Consider the following 27,224-nt stretch of genomic DNA (forward strand, 5'->3'; position numbering starts at 1 on the left):
CCTCAATCACCCCACACACACATACACATCCCGCTTGTCTCCCTCAGTCGAAACCTTCTGAAATATACATTCTAAGGATCATGTCCCGTCATCAGCTGAATGCCCTTACTGCATATGGCCACCTCACCAATCTATCCATCTTTCATAAACCTATACACCCCTCTACCCTTATCCATTTCTTCTTCCACGCCTCTCTAACAACCTTTACCACCTACCTCCTAAACACATACTTCTGAACACACGCTCTCCTCACATCCCCTTCTACAACCCTTGACTTTACCACCTTACCTGCTCCCCTCATCCTCTCTACACTGCCATCCCACTTCCCTACCCAGTTTCAAATACTTTCACAACATCATTCACCTCCACACTTCTTTTCTTACTCATCATCAAGCACCCCACCGCTGTCATATTGTCGTTATCTATGCTTATTGTCTTCCTTCGTAAATAGTAATCTTCGTATTGTCTTCCTAGTAAATACGTACTAATTAATCACTTATTTTCAACACCAAATTAAACTAGATAATGTTTTGCAGCTTTTCCCAGTGGTCCAGCCTGCTTTACCCATAATATAGATAAATATTGTCATATTTTTGCCGTTTCAAAACCAAAATACAAAAACGCGCACACTATAATTCCGCACTATTACTCGCGTTTGAATCGACTAGTGCACTAGGTCACTAAATCGAAGGGCTTCATCCTCTGAAGGCGACGCAGGACATCCTCGTTGTCGAGAAGCTGGATAGCCTCGATGTTCGGATGATTATGCAATTTCTAATGACACCGATGCTACTTTCAAGTCGCGATGAAGGTCGGTGTTTCTTATATACCAGGGTGCATTCAGTATACACCTTAGTACTTCGTTCTGGAATCTTTGAATCAGACTTGTATTTATCTTGCAGGTGCAATCCCACAGTTGGATTCCGTATGTCCATTTTGGTTTTAATACTTGCTTGTATGCATATTAGCAACTTGTTTCTTAGTGATAACGTTGATTTTCTGCCAATAAGCCAATATAGGTGTCTACTTGCCCTACTACTTCTTAACGTTTCTGGTACCTGAGGAAGGTCGAATATGTAGAGTAAGTACAGTGTTGGGCCAAGCACACTTCCTTGAGGAACTCCGGCTCGTATTTCATGTAGTGATGAATAAGCGTTTTCGTATTTTACTCTAAAATATCGATCAGAAAGATACGATTTTAATAGTTGACTATACGTTGATGGTAGTATTTGGTCTAGTTTGTAATTTAAACCATCTAACAAGACTTTATCGAAAGCTTGTGCAACATCCAAAAATACGGCGGATCAGACTTTATTTTCTTCCATTGCTATTTCGATAGTATTCTATGCACTTGGTCTATTGTTGCATGTTTATTCCGAAAACCAAATTGGTGTGTTGGTATTAGGGCTTTTTCTTCTATGACAGGTTTTAGTCATTTTAATAGTAATTTTTCAAGCAGTTTTGATAGTAAGGGTAATAATGAGATTGGTCTACATGATGTAACATCTGTGGGGGGTTTACCAGGTTTTGGTATCACTATTATTTCAGCAACTTTCCATATGCTTGGGAAGTATTTCTGTTTAAAAGAAGCATTAATTATGTGTAATAGTTTTTTAATCGCCCGTTTTGGTAGATGTTTGGTAGATATTTCGTAGGTGTTTGGTAGACAAAGCTGCAGTCTCCACCTAATTAATGGAGACTGCAGCTTTGTCTGAGTTATCGTCGCTACATCGTCCATTCCTCTACGCTCACTCATTGCATTCTCACCTACCATCGCCACCACCCCTGTATACCTTTCGTACTGTCCGTATATACTTCTACAACTTCAACCCCTCATTATCCTCATCGTCTCCGGTAACCTTGCAAGAACATTACTCGCTCCTCATACATCTCTCCTATTTGCCCCATTTTACCTTTTTTGTGGCAAATTCTCTTGCGCTGTCTTTCCAATCTCACAATGTCCTAAACCCCTAAAAATTGATTTCTAATGTCGGAGTCCTTAAATCTGTCCCATCTGGCCTTTCTTGAGAGTGTTCTTAGAATCTTCATTTCAGCTATTCTTAACATGCTTTTGTATTCGCCTTTTTCAATGTGATAAGTTGTTGTTTGATGGATGCAAATTTTGTATACCTGGACTTTACTATCCATTCTCATGAATTTGTTCGACTAAACAGTATCACATAAGGAACCTGAAATTGCGAACGCTTTGTTGAAATGATTTCTCAAGTCCTTTGCGATATGGTGAGTGTTTGAGCTGTACACAACCAAATAGGAAAACCTTCTAGGCTCTTTTGCTACCACCATGCATTTAGTTTTTGAAGTAGAGACAACCATGTTCAGGACTACTCTCGCACGATAGAATCAAGTTGTCTTTGCAGGTTATCCTCTGAGTTGGCAATTATCGCGGCGTAGCAGAAATGCAGATTTTTTTGGTCCATTTTATATTCTAGGTTTAAAGTTATCATCTTACTTTGTCTCGGTGACGTATATGTTAATTCTTTGACTACAGTTGCTGTATCATATTGTCCGTTCTCCTCGTATTATGAATAACATGACCACACTTCCGTTTGGTTGTAATGAAAAATTTGTCTCTTCTTAAATTTACGCGATAGATAAATCCATCCCTTAACCAATGAGACTGTGTAGCAATCATCATCTAGATAGCTTATCAGGAAGATTGTGTAAGTTGGCATAGTTAAATTATTTTTTAATAAAGTTGAGCCAATAAAAATTTTTTACCGTATTCATCTGTTAATATTAAATATGTTGTTGAACAACCAGTATCTCGCTGCGGGGTTCTCTTCGAAACACAAACGTGAAATGCATTTACATTAATCGAGAACGCAAAAAAACTGTCGCCCCAGTTGTTCGTGTGGTGTGAGACGCGTTACCTTAAATGTTCGCGGCCTGGTTATAACAACTTTTATATGGTGTTCTTCAACTTTGTAACTTTTCTTTGCTATCGTGTTGATTTCAATTCTAATATTCTACAAAGAATTAACTTCATCGTTCAACATGCGTGTGTTTGTTTCGTGCAGTTGAGATAAGGGCCACAGTTTATTTTTTTCAAATCAAACATTTTGAAAACTAGTTTAACACATTTAGATTTTTACATTTTTTTCTTTGGAACATCTTTGAAAGGGAGTTCAAGGCTCATCTAGTTACGTGTATATCATTATGACTCATGAATGACACGATTCCCTCTATAGGATATCGAGAATTCCCGACCCATCTAGAGCCTAAATTGCTCAACAAAACGCTTGATAAACTTTGAAAAGACCTCTTGGTTCCTCCAACCTGAGTCTTAAGAATATGCTGATTGTACTCGTTAAAGTAATAACAATGATTTTCACTTTCTTTTCGGCATTCGTCAAAGTGCTAACTCTCCTTATAGACTCCAATTCACAATTAACATAACGAAATTTGCTTCGATTTATGTAAGAATTTTTCTATATAAAATTTCCGATTGATAGACCGCTTTTAAAATAACCGTTATATAGAGTATAATTATATCAAATAAATATTTTATATATTTTTTAGCAAATACTGCAGCGGCAGTAGCTGGTTTAGTTTGGTTTTTATCTTATTGTCCTTATTTATTTCTTCATGATCATTACAACGAATTAAGTTTACTGGTTAAACTCGGTGCAATGCTTGGATTTAACACAGCTATGGCATATGGATTTCAGTTAATTATAATGTTTGAAGGTAGTGGTGAAGGTTTACATTGGACGAATCTGTTCAGTACTGTTAATCCGGAGGATAATTTATCAATGGCTCATGTTATGGCGATGTTATTGTTTGACGCTACTCTTTATATGATTATTACATTGTATGTAGAGGCTTTATACCCTGGGGAGTATGGTGTCCCAAAAGCTTGGTATTTTCCACTTACCGTGGTTAATTGGCCATGGCAAAAAGCTGAAAGTAACCTTAACAATGCTTTAAAAATTTTAACTAATTTATAACGTTATAGTTCTTGATAGGATTACCGAGGAACGTGATGAGTCAGAAATTTATGAAAGAGAACCAACTAATTTAAAACCTGGTATAATAATTCGAAAACTTACCAAAGTTTATGCAAACAAAAAGGTGGCGGTGAAAGATCTAACTTTAACCATGTTTGAGGGACAAATTACAGTTCTTCTTGGTCACAATGGTGCAGGAAAGACGACCACGATGTCCATGTTAACCGGAATGACCCCACCTACTAGCGGCACAGCGATTATTAATGGTTACGATTTGAGAACTGGAATAGATAACATTAGGAGTAGTTTAGGTTTATGTGCTCAACATAATATTTTATTCGACGATCTCACAGTGGAAGAACATCTTTACTTTTTCAGTCGATTAAAAGGAATGAGGAATAAAGCAGAACTTAAGAGTGAAGTTGATAAGTTTATTGAACTTTTGGATTTGGTACCAAAGGTAAATAGATCTGTATTAAAAATTAATAAGAAAAACAATAATTTTACTAATCCTTAGAGAACTTCAATATCAAAAAGTCTCTCCGGCGGAATGAAAAGAAAATTATGTTTCGCAATTGCTTTTTGTGGAAAGTCAAAAGTGTGCCTCTTTGATGAACCAACAGCTGGAATGGACCCAGCGGCAAGAAGAGCTCTTTGGGATTTCATTCAAACCCAAAAAAAGGACCGAACAATACTATTAAGTACACATTTTATGGACGAAGCGGATCTTCTGGGTGATCGAATAGCTATAATGGCCGGTGGCCAACTTCAGTGTTGCGGTAGCAGTTTTTTCTTAAAAAAGAAGTACGGCGCAGGTTATCATTTGGTTATGGAAAAGAGCGCCGATTGTGATGTAGACGATGTAACAGATTTGCTTTCGAAATACATTCCCTCTATAACAGTAAATAGTAACGTTGGATCTGAATTGACTTATGTACTGGCAAAGGAGGAATCTGAAAACTTCGAAAAGATGCTTCAGGATATTGAAAACAATTCCGAAACATTAGGTATTTCTAATTTTGGAATATCGTTAACGACAATGGAGGAAGTGTTTATGAAGTATTTATTATATTTTCGCAATATTTATTATACAATTTCGTTTTATTCAGGGTTGGTACTTATCAAGGATTAGATGATGAAAAGAAATTACTTAGTGTCGAAAATGAATTAAGATCAGACGTGAAAGGTAAGTAAAAAATATACACAGCTCGCTGTTGATTATATAAGCATAGTTTGTTTTTAATTGTATCTATGTTTAACACCTGCTATTTGTTGTGTGTATATATTAGGTCAATTTTATTATACCTCATCTACTGAACATCTACATCTACTGATAATAATCAAGTTCAACCCAATTACACAGGACTGTTTTCATTTAATAGAACTTTATTTATATCAGGTTTGTCATTAGCAACCTCATTGTAACAATCCCAATACGATATATAAAATCTCTTGTTGCAGTTTCGTCTAGTTTTCTTTTCTTCGCTTGTAATTCATCATCACATTCATTACTAAGAGAACTATCGCTGTTATCATTTTCGATTATTAATTAAAGTATCCTCTTTTTAATGCAACAAACCGTTTTGAAAAATCACTTGCAGTTCTTGAGAAATAAATTTTTGAAATGATCGACAATTTTTTTGAATTTTGCAATTTTCGCCGAATAAGTATTAAAAATTCGTATAAAATCCAGTTCTTAGAATATGAGTATGAAAATTTTCCAAAATTTTAATAAGAGTGTTCTCTTTCCAATGAACCAACAGGTTTTGAGAAATAACTTTTAGTTTTTGAGAAAACAATATTTGAAATTTTGATAAAATATCCGATTTTGCAATTTTCATCCATAACTTTCAAAATTCGCTATAAAATTAATTTCTTGAAAGATTCTTGTGGAAATATCACCAATTATTAATTAAAATATCCTCTTTTTAATGCAAGAAGCCGTTTTGAAAAATCGCTTTGTTTTTCAGAAATAAAGTTTTGAAATTATCGACAATTTCTTCGAATTTTGCAATTTTCGCCGATTAAGTTTTAAAAATTCGTATAATATCCAGTTCTTGCAATATAAGTATGAAAATTACCCAAAGTGTTAATAACAGTGCCCTCTTTCCAATGAACCAACAGGTTTTGAGAAATAACTTCTAGTTTTTGAGAAAACAATATTTCAGGTTTTGATAAAATTTTCAATGTTACAATTTTCATCGATAACTTTCAAAATTCGCTATAAAATTAATTTCTTGAAGGATCCTTGTGGAAATATCGCCAATTATTAATTAAAGTATTCTCTTTTTAATGCAAAAAAACGTTTTGAAAAATCACTTTCAGTTCATGAGAAATAAATTTTTGAAATGATCGACATTCTTTCGAATTTTTCAATTTTCGCCGATTAAGTTTTAAAAATTCCTATAAAATCCATTTCTTGGAATATGAGTATGAAAATTTCCCAAAGTGTTAATAAGAGTATCCTCTTTCCAATGAACCAACAGGTTTTGAGAAATAACTTTTAGTTTTTGAGAAAACAATATTTCAGGTTTTGATAAAATTTTCAATGTAACAATTTTCATCGATAACTTTCAATATTCGCTATAAAATTCATTTCTTGAAGGATCCTGGAAATATCGCCCACTATTAATTAAAGTATCCTCTTTTTAGAGTTGCTTGTTAGTTACATCAACATCAAAAATGTTCATTTTGTATCTTGAATCCAAATAAATTGACACATCTTATCGGCTTTCTTATTAATTTCATTTTTATTCAAATATCGCAATAATGTGGCAATATAGGGCATCACTTCAAAAATGCACCAGAAATTATAACCATAATGGCCGGATGCCGAATATCCGGTATCCGGCCATTATACCGGTTTTCAATCGGTTTTTGTTTGTACCCTATGCAGTTTTTACAATTTTAAATTTTTTATTTAAATCTGTTATGCCCCTATATTAATTAATGTGATTTATTTTCAATTTTAAGTTACAATTGGTGATAATAAACGTTTACGTGGATGGGAACTTAGAAAAAATCATTTTATTGCCATGATGATGAAAAAAATTATATATTCAATACGTACCTGGATTTTGTTCCTAATACAAAATATTCTTCCCGTCATTTTTCTTATAACGGCGGTTGTTGTATCAAAAACTATAAGATTAGGAGACAAACCTGAAAAGATGGATTTTTCTTTACATCCTTACGACAATCCCATAACTGTTGTATCCACATCGAACGAAACAGACGATTACTTTTTAAGTTATCTTAATGCTTTGAAATCGGATTATTTAAATGTTATGACATTCATAAATGGCAACATGATTACAAATATGTTGGAACAGGTATAAATTGAATTAAATGTTATTAAAAAATAAATTTAATATAATAATTATTTTAGACCAGAAAATACGAAAGCGATGTAAGAATGAAATATATAATAGGTTCATCGTTTCTACCTACAAAAAATACAATTATTGCTTGGTTCAATAATGAACCGTATCATTCTCCACCTCTTTCCCTACAATATGTAATGAATGCAATATTTCAACAGAAAATGAATTCTACCGACTACAATATCTTGTTTTCAAATTATCCATTACCTTACTCTCCAGACACTAAGGTAAATATTATTTATAATTATAAAATTGATTTAGTAATAATCATATGATTAGATGTTAAATATAAAGAAAGGAAATACACTTGGTTTCCAAATAGCGTTTAACGTCGGATTTAGCATGGCTTTTGTAGCTTCCTTTTACATATTATTCTGTGTAAAAGATAGAGTCATTAACTCTAAACATCTTCAGTTTGTGTCTGGATTAAGTGCATCGATGTACTGGTTAACGGCGTATTTATGGGATTTTGTAACATTTGTGTTTACAACTATTTGTTTGGTGGGTACATTGGTTTGCTTTCAAGAAGAAGGATTTAAAACTGTAGGAGAACTAAGTAAATATTTCTTTTAATAAATTAAAAATTTAAGCTATATTAATTTTATATTTAGGTAGATTATCTATTCTATTATTATTGTTCGGACTTGCAATGTTACCAGAAATGTATCTAGCATCATTTTTGTTTAGAGTTGCATCTACAGGATACACAAGAATGACTTTAGTCAATATCTTTTTAGGTATGTTTATTTTGTTGGAATAAAAGAAATTGTGACTAGAATTTTTGTTTTTCAGGAACTACTGCTTTTATGACTGTACAAGTTCTATCAATTGAAGCATTAGAATTGCAATATGTAGCTGATATATTACAATGGTTTTTTCTGTGCGTCCCACATTATGCTTTATCCAGTGGAATACAAGCAATTAGTCTAAAAATATCTTTAAATAAATTATGCACCAATCTCAACCAAATGCTTTTAGAGCAATTTAAAAATACAACGGGGTCAGAACTGGAAATAAATTTTGCTTGCGAACTGCAACAAGCTTGTTGCGGTGAATACTTCAAAAATGTTCTGTTATATTTTATTCAATTTATATTTTTAGGTGTTGATGAAAATTTTTTGAGTTGGCAGAATAATGGTATTGGAAGACACATCAGTTTCTTAAGCACCGCTGCAGTTGTATTCACTATTATTTTATTAATTTCTGAAGAACGTATTCATCATCACATTAGATTTGGAAATCGTTGTATTCCAGAAATAACCGACGAACAAGACGAACCTGACGTGTTGGAAGAAAAACGAAAAGTTCGTATGGGCGAAATCACCCCGAGAGATTACTCGATAGTTTTAAAAGACGTTACTAAATGTTATAATAAACATATAATAGCTGTTAATCAATTGTGTTTGGGTGTAAAAGGAGCCGAATGTTTTGGTCTTCTCGGTTTAAATGGAGCTGGAAAAACCACAACATTCAAAATGATGACCGGCGATATTACAATTTCTAAAGGAGATATTTGGATATATGGATGGAACGCACAAAGTGCAATGAAACATATCCATAAAAACATCGGATATTGTCCACAATTTGATGCTTTGATTTATGATTTTACTGGAATCGAAACTTTGACTATGTATTGTTTATTAAGGGGAATCACTTTAAACGAAAGTAAAGTTATTGCAAAAATGTTATCGAGGGAATTTGATTTTTTACGACATTCAAATAAACGCGTGAGATATTATAGTGGTGGAACAAAACGAAAATTAAGTGCTGCTATCGCTGTAATTAACGATCCTCCTATTATATTTTTAGATGAACCTACAACAGGTAAAATATCTATTTCTTAAATTAACAAATTAATTAATAAATCTTTAAGGTATGGATCCTGTTAGTAGACGAAAAATTTGGAACACGTTTTGTCGATTACGAGACTCCGGAAAATGTCTTATTTTAACATCTCATAGCATGGAAGAATGCGAAGCTTTATGCACAAGACTAGCGATTATGGTCAACGGAATTTTCAAATGTTTAGGAACAACGCAACATTTAAAAAACAAATACTCTCAAGGGTACACTTTAACAATTAAAATTAAAAGACCTGAAAGCGGTAGAGAAATCAATAAAACCGATATCGAACCAATTGAACAATTCGTACGAAATAATTTTCCCAATGCTGTACTACAAGAACGATATCAAGAATTACTCACTTTTTATATAAACGACAAACGATTAAAGTGGTCCGTTATGTTCGGTCTTATGGAAACGGCAAAAAAATATTTAAACATCGAAGATTATTCTTTGGGACAATGTAGTTTGGAGCAGGTGTTTTTATCTTTTACAAAATTTCAAAGAAAATCTTAAATTCTAAATTGTGGATGAAGATATTAATAATATTATTAAATAAGTGGTTGTAAATTATGGAAGTTTTATAATTAAACAGTAATATTACTCATTTTCCTTCAGTTAATGATGTTATTTCTTATAAAGATGTGAAAATCTTGAGAATTGATTAAACGGGGAGGTAACATCCTCAATTTCATAACATCCGGTATAAAATATACAACAATCTTCTCTCAATCAAGTGTAAGAAAATTATTGGGAAAACGAGTTTTTATTAAATATCAAGGGAGATAAACATCAATCAAAGATCGTATTGGATACGATATTAAAGTATTATTGTATTTAATATGAAATGCTTTTATTTAGTCGTTATGTAGTTTTATCGCCGACGGCACCGGATCAGTGAACGAGTTTGGTTTCATTAGCATTTAATCTAAGGTTAAGAAAACAGCAGTTACTTAATCGTCTCTAATTGGTCGTAATGCGTGATGAATTATGTAGGGCACGCTTCAGAAAGATCAATTTAACTCCGTTAATGGGCCCCTTGCTTAAATATGACTCATAGCTGGTAACCTTGCGGTGATGGAATGGCAATAAATGTGTACCAAATTAAGACGTAATTGTTTAGTGGACGCCGTGTAATGACGGTTGTAAAAAATTAAAGGTTTCAGAGTTAAAAATTTAACTACTCACAAATCTAATTACAGTGGCTTATAATTATATGAGACAACGTTTGGTCTTGAAAAAGTTTTTGTTTAACTCAAGGAACCTATCTTTATACAGGGTGTTTCGGTGACTCGGGGAATAAATTTAACCACATATACTAGAGTGAAAATGATGACAATTCATGTAAAAAAAAAAATAGTAAAAGTCTTCAAATTTCAAAGATACAGGCCATCAAAGTTAGGAAATTTTAACACATTTTTCCAAATATCTTAAACACTATTTACAGTAAAGCGCTGAAATTTGGTACAGTATAAATCAATGTCGTGTAAAATTGTTAGGCAATTTATGAGTTGGATCGGTCCGCAGGAACAATGCTTACCGGCTGTTCCTAAAATTTGTTTGCTCAGAACTTTTTTATTCTTTCATAACCCTGCATTTATTTTTGCAGTTTCTAATAGTAAATTTAGTTTAGAAACTTTTATTACTCTTAGATAATATTCATAAAAATCACCGTTTTCGTGTTAAATCCAAAAATGTTGGGTTCCGATTTCAATAGTGCTATTACTAAAAAAAAGAAATCTAAGTTTTTGAACGTCCTTTAGTATTTTTTATTACTTGTCTTGTTATTTTATGTACTTTTTTTATTATTCCTGTTAGTGTTGTTGGTTTTTTGTTTATTTTTTGTTAATTTATTGTTTTTGGATTCTTTTATTAAACCAACTAAAACAAATTAAAAATGTGATTTAGCTAAATCTACACTTGGACATGTTGCATATATAATAGTTATGACAGCTCAGTTCGATTTTCACTTGTCATTGCTAATTCAAATTATTTATTTATTTATTTTTTTTAGTGTTATTGAATTCGGAGCCTAACATTTTTGCATTTAATACGGAAACGGTGGTTTTTATCAATATTCTCTAAGAGTGATAAAAGTTTCTAAACTAAATTTACTATTAGAAAATGCAAAAATAAATGTAGGGTTATGATAGGATAAAAAAGTTCTGAGCAAACAAACTTTATGAACAGCCTGTATAGCATTGTTCCCGCGTACCGATCCAACTCAAAAATTGCCTAATGATTTTACGTGATGTTAGTTTACGCTGTACCAAATTTCAACGCTTTACCATAAATAGTGTTTAAGATATTTAGAAAAATGTGTTAAAATTTCATAACTTTGATGGCCTGTATCTTTGCATTTTGAGGACTTTTACTAATTTTTTTTACATGAATCGTCATCACTTTCACTCTAGTATATGTGGTTACATTTGTTCCCTGAGTCACCGAAACACCTGTATATAGTTATAGTCAAAATATGTTTCGTTTATGTTGAATATACTATATAAGTATGCTTATTCGAGTTCACAACCGAAATATATTTGTTTAAATTGTCAAAAAAAGTTAAATAATGAGTTAATTAAGAATTTTTTCGTTGAAATAAGCTGTATTAGTAACTACTAATATTACTAAATTTGAAAAGATTAAGTTCTACAGATTAGGGGAAGTGCATTGCAATTTATTTTCTAGATGATAAAATTATCGTTCTTATATATACATGTATGTTTTAAATCTTTCCTCCTATTTCATATTTTTTTATACAGGGTCATCCACGACGACCGTCCATTAGAACTATACGGTGTTCTGTCCAAAATAAAAATTTGAAAATTTAGTTTTAAGTATTATCAATTGCGTTCTCTTCGACTAAAATATTTTCAGATTTCTAACACTTCCGGTTATACCGGAAGTCGCCACCTACTTTATTTTTTTAAATGGAACACATTGTATATTTTTACATATTTGGATTTGTCTGTCTTCAAGGTTTATGAATAAATTTACTTTTTGCAACTTGATTCGGCCGTTCTCGAATTATTCGAATTTTTCTAGAAAAATCTACTCCAGCAGATATTTGTTCAAAAAATCAGAGAACACTTGATTTTTATGATATCAATTTAGGATTCAGAACATGCTTAAGCAACATGATGGAGTATGTTTTGGTGCCGAGCACGGCTGTGTAGAACGTGTGGTCACTTTACTATGGCATGTTAACTTTCCGAGACTTGGAAGTACCATAACATCATTTTTTTAAATGGCACCCCCCATGTTTTATTACTTAGTCGTCTTCGGTGTCTCATTTTATATCTTTTATATCCCATATGTCCTTTACCTAACATTTGTAGTTTGGGAGATAATTAGGGTTCTTTGAAAAATCCACACATATCATAAATACCTAGTGTGACCTAATGAATAACCAAATGCAGTGGGGGTTTGCAAATTTGTAGACTTGTGATGTTTGATGCCAGCTTTTTAACTAAAATATTTCCGGTGTACACACACATGTATGTTACATACACTATACCTAAGTTGAGTCATTTTTGAGATTTTAATTTTTTGTAATCAAAAATGTCTACTACAACGTTACTTGTTATAATTTATAACTCATCCATTCTGACCGCCAGAAGAAGAATATTGTGTTGGGAATGTTGTGGTGTTTATGTATTATCGGAGGATCAGTAAGGAAAAAATAAACAGTTTGACATTTGCTAAAGCTATGGTTTATTTCTGTTGGTGTGATGACTAGGTTACTTTTTGTAGTAATCTGTTCTCGAGAAGTCGCAATGCTGCCACCAACACATTGCGTAAAATTCCTTGGTATCTCTCAGAATTTAAGTTTTCATCGTAACAAAGAGCGATAAAATTCCAGTTTTAATGTTCTTGATTCCAAAGAAAATGTTCCAAATTCCCGACAATTTTTTAATAGCCTGTATACAATATCTTTAGTTGGTACGGGATGAGTTGGAAATTTATGGAAATCTTTCCGCAAACAGACGACACGTACGCGCAATTATTTCAAAGTAACCTAGTCATCACACCAACAGAAATAAACCATAGCTTTAGCAAATGTCAAACTGTTTATTGTTTCCTTATTGATCCGTTAATACATAAACAGCACAACATTCCCAAAACAGAATTTCTTTTCCGGCGGTCAGTGTAGATGATTTATAAATTATAGAAAGTAACGTTGTAGTGATTAAAATCTCAAAAATGACTCAACTTAGGTATAGTGTGTGTGACATACAAGTGGCCTAAAATTGAACGGAAATTTAATAAAATACAGGTGTTCCATTTGAAATATATTTCACATGAAATATGAAAATTGTCACCTCTTCTGGTGTAACCACAAGTACCCGGAACCTGAAAATATTTTAGTTAAAAAGATGGCATCAAACATCACAAGTTTGCAAATTTTCAAACCCCCACTTCATTTGGTTATTCACTAGGTCACACTAGGCACTTAATTCATGGCATACTAGATTAAATATCGATATGATATGGAGTAGTACGTGTTTGCTTGAATATACGGGTATTCGTTGATATAAAACGACATGAAAACTCAAACATCAATCCTCATCTCACTATTGCGTGCATAATAGATATCCTGGTTGCATGAAAAAAGGATCGCTATTATTGAACGAAATTTTGAATTATTTTCTACTTGGATGTTTCGTTTTCGCACTTTACCTTAACTTTTCCAAGACATGCGATTGGGATAATCTACTTATTGTATGCCAACCTAAAAATAGTTCACCGATATCTCTTATTTGACTCATAATTAAAGGTTGTTTTGTGATGTTGATAACTTGGGTCCATACCTAATCAAGTTATATAATATTGAACACCTTAAAATGTAGTCTAACTACATTTAAGAGGAAAATAGAATATAAATAGAATTCAGCATGCTATAGATGTTGGAGTACTAATAGCAATTTTCCAAAATATCATTAATTAAAGCTTTATGTTATTTATTGTTTTTGTTGTGCTGAATTATTTTATCAGTATCAAGTATCAACCTTAGCATAGGCGCAGAAAAATATTAGACAAAATTGTTGTGGTGGAGATAGGAATACATAACATAGGATACAAAATAATACAAATTAAAAGAAAAAAATAAAGTAAATATATATAGAATTCCCTTTTTTCGAATTCTGTATAATTCGGTAAAAGTCGTGTTCATACAAAATGCCTAAATTGTCTAGAATCTAGAATCTAGAATATACTAGCATAGATCTAAATTACTTTCTGTTACGTCATATTTTCTGTGAACTCACATCAAAACGTTTATAGTTTTTGTGTTGTTTAAAATGTGACGCATAGAAAAGTTAACGAACAGAATTCTTATCGTTAATCATGATCAGTAAGACCTCGAATTCTGTTTGAATCGTTGACAGGGATTCGATGTATTCGACGTTGGATTGATTTGGTGCGTCCAACGTTTATGGCTATCGCTTAATCGAAAGTTCCTCGCACGGACACACGTGGACGGCAGGTACTTATTGTTTCTGTGTTTCTATTAAAGAGGAACCGGTCGTAGCACGTTTAATCTCGATTCGGGAATTTATGGTATTCGGATCGGCATCGTGAACAGTACAATGGGACTGTAAATATACGAACAAATCGATAGCGCGGTTTGGCGAGACCATTTTTCTCCGCTAATGGTGAACAGAAAACGACGTGAAAACTCAAACATCAATCTGTTGCGTGCATAATAGATATCCTGGTTGTATGAAAAAAGTTTCGGTATTATTGAACGAAATTTTGATTTATTTTCTACTTGGATGGTTCGATTTTGTAAAACACATCTAAAACTATTAACTTTTATTAACGTTATTTTAAGAGTGAAAAACTGAGTATCCTGTTTAGTGGACCGTGAAAAACAATAATGTGAATTGTATTCAAATTATCGATACGTATCGTCTATAAATTTTCAACGGTCCAATTGTTGTTCCGATTAGGTATAGAAGGTGATCTTATCTCCGGTTAATATTACATAGCGACTAGTTTATGTGAGCAACGGTCCGCGTTTTCAATAGAAGGCCAATTCATCGCTTATATTAACACGTAACAGGATTCATAATTGAATACTCATTGCTTCTATTACCTCATCAAACTACGATTATACGGAATTTTAATCAAAACTCATTTTGTTCTTGTTTCCTATAAAAATAACAACGTTCATAATGTTTATTATCCTGTTTTCTAATCCACGATTTTAAATCATCCACCAGCATACTCTTACCTTAATAGCAGTATATACGAGTTTACCAACAGGAAGGTACAGCTAATCATTTATAGCGATACCATGCAGAGTAGTGCTTTTATTTAGCATTAAGTAAGGATAAATCGCTTTAAAGTCGAATCTTTATAGCTTCATCGATCGATAAGCTACGATGAGCCGAGCGTAAACGAGTGCAAAAAGCAGTCGAAACTCGCTATTTTAGCCCATTCGTAGCGCTATCCTTTAATTAGCGCACTCAAATTAATAGGTTAGCAAACCGGCAATCCTCGTTCAACATAAAACGTACACGAATGTAATTCGTACGTGCGCCACTTAATGAGGATATCCGCACTCATTTTCTTCTCTCAATGAATTGAGAGAAGTTTGCAACACTTTATTTTCATATTTAGTTAAACATTTATGTTTAACTTATGTTTTCGTTAAAAAAGAAGAATATCTTTTTCTATAAAACATTAGTAGTGTATGAAACGACCAGAACCTAGTATTAACTTTTAACTGACAAGATAAGATCACGAAGTATACGTTTAACCGATCATAACAATGGAACCGCAGAAATTTCGCCAAGAGCTCATGTTCTCAATTTGAATACAATCCCCGTTACCGTCGTTAGCGTTCCTTTCTTTTGTACCGCGTTTGGCCTTAAGTCAGCTTTATTCGTAGAATTGAAAAAAAACGAGCAGAACTCGGCACGTGCCTCGGACACATTCACCTCGTGTTCAACGTTCTACCGAAATCGTGTCGCCTTTATGGACATTCTTTGTACGGATTTCTCAACTAATTGCTTTGATCATTAACAACCGCTTTTTTCTTCGAAAATGGACAACTTCTAATCTTGTAGTGCAAGTATAAATATAAAAAATAAAAGAAAATTTTTTTTAGTCTTTGGAATTTAAATGATATTAGATCATTTCAAGTATTCTTTTTAGTTGAATTCTGCAGCTGGTAGGTAGATAGATATATGGTAAGATTGTCGTGCGTTAATGTCGTTCCTCAAACTACTAAGGGTTTAAATGACGCATCGTCGCGTATCTGATACAATCTAGTTCCCAGCTTGTACACTAAATCAGTTTTATTAAAAGTTGCGTGCACTGAAAGACACGTGCGTGGTTACGCTTGGAACTCTTATGGGAGAGAGATGGATACTTTATTCTGGAAGATAAACTAGGTCCGGTTTGTTGGTGTTTCTGGTCGTATAATAATAAAAACAGTTTGGCCGTATCCAGAGAACGGGATGTGTGCGCGCATATCTCTGGTCATTGCGAACAACTTTCTTGGCATCCTCAACGCGCCAGCTATTTTAAGTACATACACAACCCAAGTATTTTGCTTTTCTCTTTTTCGGTTTTAGTTTTATGACCAAGAGTATTAATATTATATGAAAAAATTCATGAGATTTATTAAAATCCGCCATTTATTATAGTTATAGGCTAAAAATGCATGTTTGGTCTACATATACACATAGTTTCGTGAATAACTCTACAATCAACATTTTCCAAAACAAAATTTTTAACTCCTTCAGCAGTTACTCTGGTACCAGTAACATCCAACAGCGATAAATTTAAATGTTTCAAATAATGCAATGCTTTATCAGTTACCCCGTAACAGCCTCTCAGGGACAATTTTTTTAAACTGACGTCGTTGTATTGTCCTAAATAACGACTCTCTGCCATTCCTGAAAATTAAGTGATTATAGTTAATAATATACCAAAAATACATAATAATTATTGAAATTATGTTTGATTGTGTTAATAAAAAATGGAGATAATATTAATAAAATATATTTATGGAGGATTCATGTACATACGTTGAATTAGTAGTGGAAGCAATATTGGAACGGATATTGGAAAAGTAAAATAAAGTACATTTTTTATTATAAACACCGTTAAAGCCAGAATTGATTCTTATCACTACACGATTGCGAAACGTCGGTAATACCTGTCCGCTGGAAGACCAATAGGTGTGTGGAATGGCTTGTCAAACTATAAAAACTCTAACAAAAAATTGCCGGTTGCTAACTAGCTAAGATTACGTTTTCAGATTAGGCAACCCAATATTTTGCAAAGTAAGACAAAAATGCCCTAAGCATCGTTATAGAACTTAGTATGGCTGGTAAGAGCTTAGAAACTTCGACTACAAGTGTCTAAAACTTAGACACTTACGGGGAAGGCTATCGAAATTATTACGGGAATTCTATCTTTAGACCTTGTAGGTAGAAAAACAAGCGAGATGTACTAAAAAGAAATAATGAAGAATTGATAGGCGATGATATCCCGTCTTGGATGTGAGTCACTGATAATGAAGCATGCTGTATTAGAGCACTCAGAATTTGATACTCAGAAGAATCGTGAAAGGAAGTGAAGAGTTCACCTCTTGTTCTGCTTTTATTAAGACAAAATCTTGTGTTTTCTGTCATAAATTGTTAAGCTTCTTGAGAAGTTTGGATTTGCCAGAAAGTCCGTTTGATTTGGGGTTCCTTTGCTCATATTGCCAATCTACCGTCCTCTATTTTATCGATATGGTCTCTCCAGAATTTTCGTCTTGATATCGAGAATATTAACATACCTGGATATCCGGTTCTTCTCGTGTTATAGCACTCCTAATCTGGCCACCTAGCGTTACTCGTTTAATCGATCGCAATTTCTATCCTTCTAATCATACAGTTTGTTTTAGAAGTATCTGCCTAAGTTTCCGACGCATATGGTCCCATAATTCACTTGTAGATTTAGCGTTTACTTCTGTTGACATGGACTGTTCCATACCTCTCTCAACATTGCAAAGGCTCCTTTAACTTTATTTGTGCGATTTCTTATGTCTTCTTCGGTGTCTCTTGTGTTGGTTACTACGTTGCCTAGATAGGTGAACTATCGAACGTCTTCAATTGGTGTATTATAATAATAATAATGCCTTTTATTAATTGAAATCATTACATTATCTATAACTTAATAACGAAAGTATATAGGGCGTAGTTAAGGACCTAAGTCCTTCTCTTCCACTTAACCCTGATCTATCTTATCTATATTTAACCTTCGTTGCCCTAAACCCTAGGCATGCTTGCACATCACTGAATGTATGCGCTACCAGGCATATGTTATGTTATCTACATAAACTAGGTCTTGTTTGTGTAGTGCCCATGTTATACCTCGTTGTTGGTGGTTAGTGATATTTATGATCCAGTCTAGTGCTATGTTAAAGAGTAATGGGGACAGAGGGCATCCTTGTCTTTCCTTTGTGTACTACACACCATTTTGTACCTTTGTATTAATCTTTTATTAGTACTATTAATTTGGATGGGATTCCCGTTAGCTATAAGATGCGCTCTGTGGTCTAGTGAATCGAATGCTCGCTTGATGTCTATGCACACCATATACATTGTGGCTCTTCATTCCATGCATTGCTCTGTTATTATTCTTAAACTATTAATGTAGTCGACGCATGATCTGTTCACTCTGAAACCTGCCTGTTCCTTTCTGAATTTTGTTTCAATTTGGTCCATTATTCTTGTATTTATTATCTGAGCTATGATTTTATTATTTATATTGAGAAATGTGTTGCCTTCGAATTACTACACCTCTGTAGACCGCCCCTCTTTGAGAGTTTTATAATTATTCCCTCCTTTCAGTCTCAATCTTTTCCTTATTCGATACCCTCTTGAGTATAATGGTTGAATTAGTTTAGTAATGTGTTGTGAATCTGCTATTTGGAATTCAGCCTTACTTTACTTTAATGTTCCTTTTGTCATTTATGAGATGCGATGTCTTGTCTGTAATCCACTCTTCCTTTGTTGTCCTCCCCTTTCCCAGCAACCTTTTCCCTGTCTCATTCCGTCCATCTTTCTACTTGAACTTCATTTCTGGCTTCATTCTAATGGCCAGAGTTTCCTTTGATGGTTCTCTTGAATTTTCGGAGTACAGATAGGTCTTCCAGTCTTTTCAAATTGTATTTACGCCTTGTTGCTTTGGTATTCTGATTTTACTTATCTTAACTATATTTGAATTACGCCAATCAATAGATGGTGGTCACTTGCCATATCTGTCTCCTTCTTGTTAGAGCGAGTGTCGCCATTTTCGGTTTATCGTGATGTCGTCTATTTGATTTTCTGTTTTCTGGTCTGGCGATAGACAAGAATCACCCATGACAATTAATGTGTTCCCTTTGCGTCCCCGCATAGGTCATGTTCCATTTCTTTAGAGAATTTCTTCCATTATGACACTTTCAAGTTTATTTTATTGCTGTATTCACTTCACTTCTGATATTCATATACTATTAATCTTCATTGTTCTTACACCTATACCTTAAGTAAGCACACGTTTGTACACATTTGTGTTCCTTCGCTAATACCTTCACTTCCTCAATGAACCATGGCTTGTCATTTCATTTTCCATACACGTTACACAAGTCACCTTACATACAAGTCTGTGTTTTTAAGATATCATAATTTCATTTCCGGCATATAATGATCCATAATAAAGCCTTTTTGCAATTGTAAGATTCATTGTCAGAAAAGTGAATTAGTATTATAAGAAAATGTTGGTCATATTTAAATAAGAATTAACTAGTACACAGCATATATGTACCTGCATTTCCACATCTGTTTATTTTATGAGGCTCTTGATATTCTAAAAATCACAAATTAAAAATTTTAAGTACCAATGAAGACAATAAGTAATGGTGAGAATATGACTTACCGTTGCTTTCTATTGGAGGGTAACGTCTCCAAAGAAAAGATCCAGGCACGTCCATCCTATAAAAATCTCTCGGAGGTGACCACCACCCTGAAACAGTTTTCTATGTAACATTTATGACAAAAAAATAGTTCAAAATAGCAAACAATGTGAACTATGTTCTAACACAGCGATGTCTTTTTCATTTTGATTTGGGTTTTCTGAAATATCTGCAGAATTTAGTCTACTTATTCCCATCATTTTAGAACTTTCAGTAGGTTTAAGTGTGTAAATAAATCCTCCCTTACAAACTTTTCGTTCGATATCGTCATCAGAAACAGTTAATTTTTTTCTTTCAACAACAATCCTTGCAGCTATGTTAGGATTATTTTGACAAGTACATTCATCATATGGCCTCTTATATAAAGTGCTTTGAAAAGTATAACAGCCTTGAATTGGTTTGGCTGAAGAATACTCCTTGATGCTAGTTTCAGATAGATGTCCATACGGAATTTTCTCAATTGTAGAAGTAGAACCAACAAAATTGTGTAAAATATCTTCATTCCAAAGAGCGATATCGTCAAGATCAGAAACATAACTATTTTTTAACTTTTGGGAGTTGTCAGCTATTTCTACTTCGCGTGCATCCTTTTCCACGAAATATGTAGTGAGATAGTCTTGGAAATAAATTTCTTGTACCTTTGGCTTTTTAGCGAGGGATTGTAAAAATATATTTCCAAGACCAGAAAACCGACAATCCACAATTCGCAACGAATCGAATTTTTTCGTTATGCTTAACTCAACATCATATAATCCTTTGCACTTATACAGTGATAAAATTTCTAGTGATTTTAGTGATTCTAATCTGTCTAGTATAGAAAGGTTAACCCAGAAACACTGATCCAATATAAATACCTAAAAATATTTTAATTATTGAATAATTGATTAAAATGAGTACTATTATAGTACTTTTAAATTTTTTAATTGCTCGGGATAGTATTTTTGCAATTCGAACGTATTTGTTACATAGGTCTTTTTTAAACTCAATTCGATTAAAGTTTCTGGAAAATCTCTTAATTTCAACTAAAAAACAGTAAATCAAAAAACGATAAATGTAAAAATATAAGATAATACCATATTTCCGTCAATTTTCATATTTTCCAAAGCTAAAACCGACAGATTTAAAGTAGATATATTTAAGAAAAAGTTATCCGGAATTAGTTTAATGTGTCTCCCATCCGCACTTATTCTAACATCTTCGGTGGTATTGGTTATTTTATCAATGCAAAAGTCAATTTTCTCATTATTGTTTGTAAGATCTCTAGCGTCAATTTTATACCATAAATATTTAGTTTGAACGATGTCGTGTAATCGTTGGCATGTCCTTATATGAAAACACGAAACGTTTATGTATCGCAAAAAAACAACTAAAATCAAAAAACTTACTTGCTTATTAACCATAAATCAGTTAAATTTAAATATCGAAATATATTTAATAGTATGTAGTCGTTTAAATTTAAAATATTCAATTTGTGTGTATTAGCTGACATTTTAAATAATATGTTTTTTTAAATTGTTGTCGTCAGGTATTACTGCAGATATAAAAATAACTGCAGTAATCATAAAACACGAATACGCGATAAGATATAGATTTTATCACACACCCGTTTTAGATCGAGATTTCTTATAATTAATTAATCCACTCCATAAGACAATGCAGTGATTTATTAACATTACAATGTCAACAACATATTTTTATGGCTTTGACTACGGAAGGCTCTCAGTTTCTTGTGCAAGGTGACATATGCATACAGAGCATCAATTTGTTCAACATTTGACGATTTAGCTTTTTTGGCCTTCCACATTTGACAGATCCTAGAAAATATATAAAGCTGAGAAAGCGCTTCAGTTCATATAACACATTTTATTTATGTAATATTATTCTCTTGTGGAACACTTTTCCTTCGAAACTTTCAGCGGGTTATGGATGTTGTACTTCTATGAACAATCAATTTTATTTCATCACAAACAATTTAATTCACCCCTCGTTTTGTTGGTTTGGTTTTTTCTTGTCCAATTTTCCAATTTAACATGATGTCTTTTAAGTTCTTCCCTCTTGCTTCTCTTTTTGGTGCCGTTTCCAATCCACGTAGTGTTTCATAATCTTCATCTTCCACATTTTCAGTTTCTGAAATAGCATCATCACATATCCAATTCCAGTCATCATTATCAGATTCTGTGTTAACTTCATTTCTGTCCTCATACGTTTGTTCTTCGTTTTGAATGTTATCTTCATTTCTGCTTCAATAATTTACGTTTCCAGGATGTCATTTTTAATGGAGGTATTGCAATCAAAGCCTAAATAGAAAAACTAATCGGTATTACAATATATGCTCCGCTTGAAGCTTAGAATAAATTTTGTTTTTTATACAAAGTGGGTATGTATAACTTAACGTATGAATAAACTCGTTCTCAGAAATGTTTTTACTATTAATGATTTGATTAAGAATCAAGCATCTCTCCAAAACATACTTTGTACGCCTATTGATCTCAACCCAACCCAACCCAACAATAATTTGTTTTCCAAAGCCAAATGTGCAAAAAATTATTCCTAAAACCACCTCACAATATATGTTAACTGGATATGTGTGTGTATATCTCTGGTTAATCTCTAGCTTATGTATGCGCATAACTTTTATAAGATTTATAATGCATCTGCAATATTTTCAGTTGTATGAAGGACATTGATATTAAATTACAAGATTAATACCACCTTTATTAAAATCATTTATAGTTACAGTGTTAAAAATGCATTTTAGGTCTACATGTGCACATACTTTCATGAATAACTCTACAATCAAAATTATCCAACATAAAATTTTGTACTCCTTCAGCTGTCACTTTGGTGCCAGTAACATCCAACAAGGATAAATTTAAATGTTTCACATAATCCAATGCTTTATCAGTTACTCCATAACATCCTCTCAACGACAACTTCTTTAAACTAACGTCGTTGTATTTTTCAAAAAACATATTGTCATACATTCCTGAAAAATAATTCATTATGATTAAGATTATTCTAAAAATACCTAATAATTAAACGTAATAAAGAAAAACATACATTTTATAATTAGAAAAAAAAATTGCAATAGAAGAAACTGAAAAATTTGTGAATCTTTAGAAGAGCACAGTTTTCGCTTTGTTGGAAGCAAGATAATAGGTAATTTGTCGTGACAACTAATAACTGTAGATTGTTCTTACACTAGCTGGGCAGGTAGAGGCCTAGTATATACTACAAGTAAATAGAAATGCCGTCTTATTGATTTCCAAAACGTAAATAACGTTATATCAAAAGAATTCGGCTTAGAGATATAGGTATATATAGGTATGATATATATAGATATGACATAAATATGTATTGCACTCATCCTAATCTGTCGTTGTACAATAGAAATACTTAGATCTTACTTAATATACAATTTCAAAGTCAAAATTTCAATGTCATAGAAGTAAAACTTGTCTTTTTTGACATATGTATGTCAAAGTAATTTTCCAAACAAGAGCTTAAATTTAAATGATGTGCCACTATACTCTGTTTTTAAACCAGGAGGAGTAAACGCGAAAGTCAGATTTACACTAGGAAAAATCACCAGAAAATATCACTAGATATTTTGGCGGTAAATTTAAATTAATAATTATTATTATTTATTTATTTACTTATTACTGTATTTATTTTCGTTTGTTATCGTCAACACTAAACATACAAATTAACATTGAAGTTATGAGTGTATTTATTTTAAAATATAATTTTACAAAAGTAAATAAAATAAAATGAAACTGTCGAATGATCAATAACGTAACCGTCAAATTCAAAATCAAAATTCAAAATTGTTTGTGTGTGAACCTTCCTCGCAGTCAACCAATCACGTGCAAGGTCAATCTGGTGACAAATTTAAAATACTCCTCCTGGTTTAAAAACAGAGTATAGTTACTTAGAGGCCTCTACTCATTCTTTAGTGGATATGTTGTTAATATGGCTTAATTAATTGTTAATACTTAACCGTTACATAATATATACATACTTGCAGGTCCACATGTTATGCGGCTACGAGGCTTTCTTTGCTCTTCTGGTACTTTTTTGATTGAATAGCTGTTTATTAATAACACACAACGTAATGTATTTTCCATCACAGCGATGTCCTTTTCACAATGATTTGGGTTTTCTAAAGCATTCGGAGAATTAGATTTACTTGTTCCCATCACATTAGAACTATCAGTAGGTTTAAGAGTGTAAATGTAACCTCCCTTACAAACTTTTCGTGCCATATCCTCATCAGAAACTGTTAATGTTTTTCTATCACTCGAAATCCTTGTAGCTATGTTAGGATTATTTTGACAAGTACATTCATTATAAGGCCTCTGGTATAAAATACTTTGAAAACCATAACTGTCTTGAATTGGTTTGGCTGAAGAATACAAATGAATACTACTGTCAGAAAGATATCCATAAGGAGCCTTCTCAATTGTTGCTGTGGGTCCAACAAAACTATGTAAGATGTCTTCATTCCAAAGTGCGATATCATCTAAATCAGAAACATATGAATTTTTCAAGTTTTTGCAGCCGTGAGCTATTTCTAATTCCCGTTCATCCCTCTCTAAGAAGTAAGTAGTAAGGTAGTCTTGGAAATAAATTTCTTGTATCTTCGGCTTTTTAGCAAGACATTTTAAAAACATATCTCCCAGACCAGAAAAACGGCAATCCACAATTCGTAATGCATTAAATTCTTGCATTGTTGAAATATCTAAATCAACATCATACAATCCTTTACACTTATACAGTGATAAAATTTCTAGTGAACTTAACCATTGTAACACATCTAATATCCAGCGGCTAACCCAGAAACAGTGATCCAATATTAACACCTACAAATATTTGAGTAACAGAAAAGTTTTAATATGTTATATTTAAAAATTATACTTTTAAATTATTTAGTTGAACAGGACAATAGTAGTGTATCCCGGAAGTATCTGTCATATATGTTTTTTTAAAACTTAATTCTATTAAACTCTCTGGAAAATCTTCTAGTTTCAGCTAAAAAAATAATACCAAACCTTAAAACGATAAATGCTAAATACATAGAAACGATGAATATACCATATTTCCACAAATTTTTTGATTTTCCAATGCTAAAACCGTTAAGTTTAAAGTAGATAGATTTAAGAAAAAATAATCAGGAATTATTTTAATGTGTTTCCCATCCGCACATATTCTAATATCCTTGGTGGAATTGGTAATTTTTTCAATGCAAAAGTCGATTTTTTCTCTCTTGTTTGAAACATCTCGCGCATCAATTTCATACCACAAATATTCAGTTTTAACCAAGTCGTGTAGTCGTTGACAAGTTCTTATGATGAAATAAAGAAAATAACAATATGGAGAATTAGATAACAATTAACTTACTGGCTCACTAACCACAAATCAGTTTTGTTTAAATATCGAAATATATCCAACAATGTATAATCGTTTAAATTCAAAATATTCAGTGAGGATGTGTTGCAACACATTTTGAATATTACAATTTTTTAATTATTGTCAACAGATGCTACTGCAAATAGAAAAATAACTGTGTACAACAATTAATAACCATAAAACATGAACAAGTGATAAGATAAAGGTTATTTGATTGAAGTACGTTTTAAGCCCATTCGCATATTTCCATGTTGCGTTCCGTATCGAATTCTTTCCGTCCAGTTACTGAACTCTCACAAATATTTCCTAATGAAGAGCAAAAAACCTGCACATCTGACTTAAAACATTCTTTAACTAAATTAAATAAAAAGTATTTATTTGAACCAGTTCTCTACTATGATTAAAATGTATATTTATTTATAGATTTAACGCTCACAGTTGTGATGTTACTCTTGGAAATGAAAGAAGCATCATGGCTAGAACTATCAGTTGACTACGGCTAAATCCCTTTTTCATACATTGAGTTTTGAATTAAAGTAGTTGCACCTTAATTGTCGCTTACTATAATTGGACAACCTCCTGATACTCGTTATAAACTGTTTTGGTTTATAAATATCGTGATACCCAATTTCCACTATGGTCGCCATCGCGGTTTGGATTTGTATTCAATTTGCTTAAATGCGTTTTGATACTTCTCTATCCACAGTACAAAATGAATTTTTCATTTACATAAAAATCAACTCTATGATTTACTTTCTTTGCAAAATAGAAGTTTTCAAAAATGTGCAATTTAAAGAAACAATTAATATTTCAACACCTTGTGTCTTTATTGGAATAACGTTTAAAAGTCTGAAACTTTTAGTTAAATTCTTTACCATGCAACATACTGCTATAGCAATCCCACGTTTGAGATTTATCTGCACGCATAGCAGCAAGATTACAAATACACAAAGAAATGCATTTTATTGACAAAAAAACAAAATACCTTTTTAATTAAAATAACAATTTTGCAGGAATTAATAACTAACACAAGTAAAGGTACAGAGCCAATGTGGAACCATTTCTTGCAAAAATTTGAGCACCGAGCAACAACAACGCCTATCATAATTATAAGTAGTGTCACCTCGCTTAGATTTAATCAGCTAATGCCGGTAATTCCATCAAAACACATGAAGCTGGTCTTCAGGACTTCGAATTGAAGAACATCTCTTCGAATTGGATACCTTGGGATCGAAGTTGAGTTCTATCCAGTATTAATAAAGTGTTTTGTGGATCCGCTGGAATTACCTGTCGTATTGGGGTCATGTATTTATTCATGATATCAGTTCGTATAATGTGTTGTAGATGCGTTGATTCAGTGTCGATGAGAGCTTCATGAAGACTAACCAGAGGGATGACGTCAGTGATAGCTTTCATAAAGTTCCTAGGTAACATCCTAGTAGTATCTTTTGATTTTCCTGTTAGGCTTTGGGATCTTGTCATTGTAGGCTGGATTGAATGTCGGCAATATATCGAGCAAAAATTTAAATATAAAAAATTCTATTCGTGGTAACAGTTATTTACACTTGATATGTTAATTATAGATAAGTTATATTTAACACAGTTTTTTGTCCCCATGTATGGAGAACCATCTCACATAACCAGGAAATTTTGAAGCATAAACTT

The 27,224-nt window shown here is 32.6% G+C and overlaps 3 protein-coding genes across 5 annotated transcripts in view; 1 reads left to right on the plus strand and 2 right to left on the minus strand.

Annotated features, from left to right (window-relative positions):
* LOC111422505 (phospholipid-transporting ATPase ABCA3-like) overlaps positions 1-9,800 on the plus strand; it is a 28,942-nt gene extending 19,142 nt beyond the window's left edge. For 2 of the 3 annotated variants that reach the window (XM_023055707.2, XM_023055716.2), the window contains 11 exons: positions 3,541-3,927; positions 3,977-4,428; positions 4,486-5,027; positions 5,078-5,154; positions 6,942-7,300; positions 7,357-7,578; positions 7,631-7,907; positions 7,963-8,088; positions 8,144-8,401; positions 8,453-9,175; positions 9,225-9,800. In XM_023055707.2, coding sequence (XP_022911475.2) covers positions 3,541-3,927; positions 3,977-4,428; positions 4,486-5,027; positions 5,078-5,154; positions 6,942-7,300; positions 7,357-7,578; positions 7,631-7,907; positions 7,963-8,088; positions 8,144-8,401; positions 8,453-9,175; positions 9,225-9,709 — 3,908 coding nt within the window. In that variant the 3' untranslated portion in view covers positions 9,710-9,800. The remainder of the gene's footprint in view (positions 1-3,540; positions 3,928-3,976; positions 4,429-4,485; positions 5,028-5,077; positions 5,155-6,941; positions 7,301-7,356; positions 7,579-7,630; positions 7,908-7,962; positions 8,089-8,143; positions 8,402-8,452; positions 9,176-9,224) is intronic. The other variant, XM_071197270.1, reaches the window with a different exon arrangement.
* Positions 9,801-16,820: 7,020 nt separating this feature from the next.
* LOC111422348 (uncharacterized) lies at positions 16,821-21,675 on the minus strand. The gene is made up of 7 exons (XM_023055558.2): positions 21,536-21,675; positions 21,224-21,473; positions 21,059-21,172; positions 20,257-21,004; positions 20,114-20,200; positions 20,003-20,044; positions 16,821-17,100 (listed from the first exon to the last, which is right to left on the minus strand). Exons 1-7 carry the CDS (start codon positions 21,637-21,639, stop codon positions 16,856-16,858), a joined length of 1,590 nt encoding a protein of 529 aa, XP_022911326.2. The 5' UTR covers positions 21,640-21,675; the 3' UTR covers positions 16,821-16,855.
* A 1,176-nt stretch (positions 21,676-22,851) lies between these two features.
* LOC139429942 (uncharacterized) lies at positions 22,852-25,680 on the minus strand. Its single transcript, XM_071196417.1, has 5 exons — positions 25,551-25,680; positions 25,245-25,494; positions 25,068-25,181; positions 24,172-25,012; positions 22,852-23,136 (listed from the first exon to the last, which is right to left on the minus strand). The coding sequence occupies exons 1-5, from the start codon at positions 25,652-25,654 to the stop codon at positions 22,892-22,894; spliced, it is 1,554 nt and encodes a 517-aa protein (XP_071052518.1). The 5' UTR covers positions 25,655-25,680; the 3' UTR covers positions 22,852-22,891.
* Between the last annotated feature and the right edge of the window lie 1,544 nt (positions 25,681-27,224).

This window comes from Onthophagus taurus, chromosome 1 (genome assembly GCF_036711975.1).
Source record: "Onthophagus taurus isolate NC chromosome 1, IU_Otau_3.0, whole genome shotgun sequence".
Lineage (NCBI taxonomy): Eukaryota > Metazoa > Arthropoda > Insecta > Coleoptera > Scarabaeidae > Onthophagus > Onthophagus taurus.